The following is a 6,406-nucleotide window of genomic DNA, read 5'->3' as shown; positions in this document are numbered from 1 at the left end:
ACTGGAATATGTGAAGGCCCCGTAAATAGACAACAGATAATTTATTATAACTGATTAACATGATACTTTAGTTTACCTGTCAAAATGCTGGTTTTAATCCAATTCTTTACATTCACCTACCTTTTCATAAATTCCATCTCTGTGGACATTAACATCAGGATGTCAGTCTTCATGGAATTCAATACATGTCACAGGCCCGAGGAGGAAAAAGATCTAGAATAAAACTGCTACTGGCTGTTCCTTCTACAAGAAAGGAATTGATATTCAATTTGTCATTTCAGCCAAATTAGCACATCTCTGGACAGCTAACCAGGCTGCTATAATTCCCAAGACCAGAACGTTTTGGAGTACCCCATTCCCTTCCTTTAGCATTGCAGAGAAGTCCCTCGTTCCTTGTATTGTGATTCCTTTTGCCGGAGGATAAGTGAGAGAACACAGTTAGCCTTATGACACCAAAGCACTTACTGGGATTCTTTAACAACGAACCTAATGGCTTAAGTAACACTCAGTTACGTGCTGTGATTCACATGCACTGCCTTGGCAGCAAGAACTAGGGAGGGAAAGAAGCAGAAACCACACTACTCTCCTTGTGAAGTGTCTGTCAGTGTCATAGGCAGATGGGGAGGGAGGCCAACACAGCTGGGATATGGGCTGACACGGAAACAATGACCAACCCACAACCATGGCAGCTTTCTTGGGGACACCTATGAGAAACCAAGTGTGACCAGTGATTGACTTCCAACACCTTTGACAGTGAGTAGGTCAGTTAAATAAACAGGGATTTTGGATTTCCCTTTAGTTTCAAAGGCATATCTTTGGAGTACAAAAAAGAATCCAGACAATTAACAAGCCATTCCTGGGGCAAAAGGGGGCTCGATGCAAAGCAAAATATGTACATTTTTTCAGTTTGTATCTTTAAAAACCCATAGTCTTTCAAAAAAGAGAATAACATAGGGACGATGCAAAACCAGGATAAACATCACATATACTATTATTGAAACAAGTGCATAGGGAGGGCGGGTTAACTTGCATTGATATTCACTTTGTCATCCATATTCCCGGCTTTTTTTGTCCATTTCCTTAATATCCATAAATTTCATTCTCCACCCAGGCGGATTCCTTGCTCCTCCCCATACCATCTCCACACAGCTCATAGATGTCATTGGTCACAAAGCCACTTTCAGTACTGGCCAATGTCACAAAGCCACTTGTTGATGTATTCATTGCCATGTCATCATAATCCCTGGAGAGGCTGTCAAGCACCTTATCTTCCTGTGTACGGAAGGAAGAATTCTTAGTGTCAGGCCTGGTTCCAGCCAGATCTGCTTCTGATTGCTTCTTGATTACTTTGTAAATATCCAGATTTGGACTGTTCCTCCTGGGGTTAGAGAGCCATGCATCTTCCTCCTTTGGGCTTGCATCTATTTCCTCCTGTCTCCTTAGGGATGGTGGAAAGAGGACAAGTCATACTATGCTTTTTTACAAAGTAATACCACACCTCTCTTACAGTTATTTAATGACAATGCTTGAGGAAAGCTGACACTCAGAGCCTGGACTCAGGATGGCATTTGTTATTAGTTGCCATTCCAGGTGTGTGGCAGCAGGCTGCACACCTGGGGCAGTCCCATGGCAGGACCTGCTGAGGTACCCTTGCACCCTGCTGCTGGCTGAGATGCTGAGGCAGCAAAATTTGACACAAAACCACAGCTAGCATCCCCACCAGAGATACTGTGCACACAAGGAAAACAAGGAGAGGAAATTGGTAAACGTTATTTGCTCCAAACATATATCCTTTTTTATTTATTTCTATTACTATGTTTTTCACTTTTGAAGGGGATCTTCTAATAATTCAAATCTTTTCTTTAATAAGAAAACTTAAATGCTAACACTTCAAAATCATCATCGTATTTTATACTATTCCCTAACTACCATATGTCTGTGAACATAATAAAATAGCATAATGTGATTTACTTAAAATTTTACTTCACAAATAACTCATCTTGGAGCATCCATGCCACTTTTTAAATATTTATGTGGCTGAAAGCAATTCTCTCCAGAGCATCTTACAGGATCCTGCAGCTAGCTGTAAAATGATTGCCAGGACAAGATACCACAGGTTCACTGATTATACAAAAATGTCACTTACCTCTTCACAAAAAGCCAAAACCAGAAGATGGCTGTAATGACCATCAGGAGAAGCAGCACAGGAATGCTGGGAATAAGGATGTAGGCAAGACTCTGAACAGGTTCTAGGGGTAACATTTAGATTAGAGCTTTTAATCACTTCCAGTTGAGTTTGACATGCACAGAACTTCATAGAAAAACTAACAGTTGCAAAAGGCAGCGTCATCATACATCAACTGGATTCTATTCTTGTTCATAATCTAGCAGTATCTACTTCTCAAAAGCAGCAAGTCTAACAGAGGCCAGTTAAGCAGGCTAAAGTAAAATAAGCTAAAATCCTTAAGATGAAGAACGAACAAGCCTCACTGTCTTGCTGTAAGGTGGCAACAGTAGTGAAAGTTAATGTGATATGCTGTCTTTTAAAATCTTAGGAACCCTCAGCCAAAATATTTCATAAAATGTCTTTGATGATCGGGGAATTTGTAGGAGCGAAGTCAGTGGGTAAGAAGAAATGGAAAGGTTTTCGTAGTTAATAATAGACTTACTAAGAAAACATTAAAATTTGAACATTCAGAAGTGGTTCAATAAATTAAAATTACCTTTTTCAGACCCCAAATACTTTGCACAGCTTTATATTTAGAACATTTTGACAGCCAAAGCAATCAGTTTAGGTTTGTACTGGAAAGATGAGAGAAGTTTGGGGTTTTTTTTCAGACGCAGTTGTCTCAATTCAGTCTTCTGCACTTAGAGTCAAACACTTCAAACTGAAATGTTGACTGTTCGCAGCCATTTGTCAGAAATGAGTGCCTGCATAGTTAAAGAGAGAACAGGCCAGCTGTTGAATGCACAACATACCTTTGGCTTCTATAACTGTTACATTAGCATCTTTCTTACGGCGTACTTCTGGGAATACTGGGTTCAAGGGCTCTGTTGCAACATCTGGAAAGAAGCAGCTTAATTAATATTGCAGACATTTTTTGAAAGAGTTTAAGAATCATAGAAAGTGAGGATGAGAGGAGACTGAAGAGACTGACAGCTGCAAAGATGTATAAGGTGTACTGGTACTCTTTGGCTTAGATTTCTGCAGCATGACCAGCAGTCCCAGATACCACATCAACAACAGCAAGACTCTGTTCCTGCAGAATGGATTATAGAAGAGTGCGAGGAAAGTGCAAACTGCAAGGAAGCTTCTTGCTCAGTAAGTTTTCAGTCTGGGAGTGTCCTTGACAATGTATGTAACAGAGAGTATTTCTACTGAAAGTTAGAATATCATTTAAAAAAGCCCCAAACAAATATCTGTAACTTACCTCTTTGAGAATTCTCTATTGGAGCATTCGTTGGCTTCTCTAAAAGAAAAAAAAAGATATGCACAATTTCCTCATAAGCTTGAGTAGAGAGACCAAGTGTACTGAATATAGTCCAATAAAATGAGCACCCTTCTTTAGTGTTCTCTCTCGTCCAGGCCCCATTTGAAATCTCCAATACTTTATAAAAATCCTCTAAGAATTCATGTAAGTCACAAGGCAAGTAGCTACAGATATTAGATTCTGAGATTGTTTTCCCCAGGACTTGCATAAATTTAAAGATATCTGTCTCCCACCAGATCTTTCCAGTGAAGCTAAGAAAACAGTTTCCCTATGTGTTGCTGCGATCTCCTGGGAGCAGGTTAGTTTTTAAAGCTACAGAATGACTCATTACCAAGAGAATATTTGCAAATGAAGTTATTTTTCATGTTGCATCTGTCATCATTCCATTGAAACATGTAAGGACCTCCGACACCTGGTGGGGCAGATGGCTGGTGGTACATCACAACACAGATTTCACTCCCACAGGATGGCTCATCTACATACCAGTTCCTAAGAAAATACAACAAACATGTCATCTAAGACCTGATGTCACTTTCCATGGTACTGCAGAAGCTCAGATGGGAATACAGCACACAGGGCACCACAGAGGGCAGAATCAAAGAGGATTACAGCTCAGCACACCCCACCCTCACCCCCCGCTTCCACTGTGTAAAAGTAGGAACAATAACATACAATTATTTACAGTGTATCTCCTCTTTTTGCAATTCTTAACCTTCAGAGAAAACTCAGCAAGCAAGGCGTTCAACAGATATTAAGGAGCGAAGGGCTGAGTACCTCACTGCCTGAAACTCCTCTGCAAGGCTGAGTAAAAGCTCAGGAGAACTTTGACTTTCTCTACACAATTTTAGACCTGTGCAAAATCTCTAGCAAAATTATTTTTGCTCTCTGGCCTCAGTGCCCAATGCCTGCAAAATTTTGACACCTACTTAATAAGACAATTAAAAAGCTAAGGTTCTGTTTTTCTCTGTCTAGAAAAACACTAACATGAAAAAACCCTGTCTTGCAGATTTGTTATTTTTTTTAATAATAAACTTTACCACTGGAAAACTGAGTAGGCCTTTCCAAGTGGTACACCAGAAGTAGGCTTCACTATTTAGCACTCTGTAATACTACTTTATGCATCTCAGAGAAACACTTTTAAGACTGTGTCCTGATTCTGAAAAATGTTCAATGCCTACTAATTTTGGAACAAGCAATGTTCTGCATGCCAAGCACTTTCTGAAAGCTGATCCATACAATATAAATAATTCGATATACCAAGGTATTCAACATGGGAAAAAACCCACACATGTTAAAGCAGTAATTAGTCAATCATTACAATGTTGTATTCCTCCCTCACTCCCTTCCTCTCCTAGTGCCATGTTTGAGGCTAAACACATTTTGGTTCTATGCTGAACAGAAATGTGAAAGTAGTGGAAAAAACTCTAGCGAACTTGTAATGGTTGTAAACGTTGTTGCCTTTATATTTTAATTACAGCAAATGCTATGGTTCCACTCGCCTTAAGACAAGGAGGCAGAAATCTAACACACGTTGTGAAAATTTTAATTTTTCATGTCTACAATAAACACTGCAGCTTTCTGATTTTACTGTCTCACAGGAAAAAAAATTGCTATTCACTCAGCAGGTGGAAGGAGAAGGGCCTATCACTCAGGACACTGGGGACAAAACTTCAGGGGGTCTGAAGTGCAGGAACCTTCAGGTCAAAGCACATATTTTGTACATACCTAATGGGAGATTTTTAAAACCAGGTCGCTTCCACCTCCTTTTAGCAATCAAAAATTATCAGTCTAGCCCAAGCTAGACACTTTAGGTCTCTCATATAGAGCAACAGAGAGCGAGCAGGGTCTCTAGAGGGTTACTTTTCTCTCTCTCATATCTGGATGGCATTAATGACTCTCTGGAGATACTACCACTCATCAGTGACTGCAGAAGGAACAAAGATGACAGTTGGGACAACACTGCTTGATTCTTTTAAAAGAATCCTTTCTGATTGCTAAAGGTGGGTGACAGTCTCTGACCAGGTTGCTTCCCACTACTTCTCACTCATGAGTACCTACCGGTACTTGGATGAGCTGCCATCTGACCAGAAGTAGAAGTTCTGACACTCTGTACTATTGTCTTCCTCCTCCTTTTTCCTCCTAAGCCCTATCCAAAAATCTCCATCAGAAGCCAAGAGACTCTCAATAAATTTTTCAATCAGTCTTTGCTCTGCTTCTGTTTCAATACTGACTAGATGTCCGCCATCAGCTCTGCAGGCAAGGCGTGCTTCTTCATAGCTGATCCTGCGTGAAGCGTCATGAAAATAAACTATTTTGTAGCATGGTCGTTGTGTTCCACCCCAGCAAACTGTCTGTCCTGCAGAAATGGAAAGAAGCCTGTTATAGAAACTATGCCGGTTAATACCAAAAGTGAATACTTCCATTTGTTTGAGTTTTGCACTATACGATAGTTTATACGGAAAATACAACATAGGTAAAAAAACTCTTGTATTCCTGGACTGGCAAATGGCAGCTCCAAATTTTTCTTACTACACATAACAGTTTAGGTTGATCTGCACAGCACTGCTCTTTCGTGTCCTGTACTTCTCATCTCCCTCTGTAATTTGAAGACCCTAGGAGTTTCTTACAAAGAAGCGATGCTGCGCCAGAGAGCCAGCTGACACATGCAACCTTTTAAAAAGGGAGTTCCTTTACAAGGGTTCAAGACAACTTTTTTTTTTCCTTTAAGGAATTTAAATGGTTAAAATTAGAGATCCTCTTACACAAGCAGAGATAACAATAACTTATCTTCTGGGGCATATGTAATAGTTTCACGGAGCATATACTGCAGTGTATCAAGATGTGTTCACAGAGTCCAATACTAAGCATTGCTCTGCACTGTAATGTTACTGACTGCCCAGGAAAAAAACAGTGTC

General features: G+C 40.1%; 1 protein-coding gene across 1 annotated transcript; it reads right to left on the bottom strand.

Annotated features, from left to right (window-relative positions):
• Positions 1-1,080: 1,080 nt before the first annotated feature.
• LAYN (layilin) lies at positions 1,081-5,914 on the bottom strand. Its single transcript, XM_010292738.1, has 6 exons — positions 5,550-5,914; positions 3,826-3,980; positions 3,302-3,334; positions 2,980-3,063; positions 2,147-2,249; positions 1,081-1,438 (listed from the first exon to the last, which is right to left on the bottom strand). The coding sequence occupies exons 1-6, from the start codon at positions 5,912-5,914 to the stop codon at positions 1,081-1,083; spliced, it is 1,098 nt and encodes a 365-aa protein (XP_010291040.1).
• Positions 5,915-6,406: the final 492 nt, after the last annotated feature.

This window comes from Phaethon lepturus, unplaced genomic scaffold (genome assembly GCF_000687285.1).
Source record: "Phaethon lepturus isolate BGI_N335 unplaced genomic scaffold, ASM68728v1 scaffold21860, whole genome shotgun sequence".
NCBI lineage: Eukaryota > Metazoa > Chordata > Aves > Phaethontiformes > Phaethontidae > Phaethon > Phaethon lepturus.
Note: the sequence above shows the minus strand (reverse complement) of the source record. Positions and strands in the feature narration are given on the sequence as shown.

What these genes read in the sequence shown, in the direction of transcription:
- LAYN (XM_010292738.1), bottom strand. Translation starts at nt 5,914, where the DNA reads ATGGAAGTATTCACTTTTGGTATTAACCGGCATAGTTTCTATAACAGG. An exon ending in GGCAGCTCATCCAAGTACCG is followed by an intron (nt 3,981 to 5,549) that starts GTAGGTACTCAT and finishes GTATTTTCTTAG; the next exon opens with GAACTGGTATGTAGATGAGC. An exon ending in CTTCATTTGCAAATATTCTC is followed by an intron (nt 3,335 to 3,825) that starts TTGGTAATGAGT and finishes GACACTCCCAGA; the next exon opens with CTGAAAACTTACTGAGCAAG.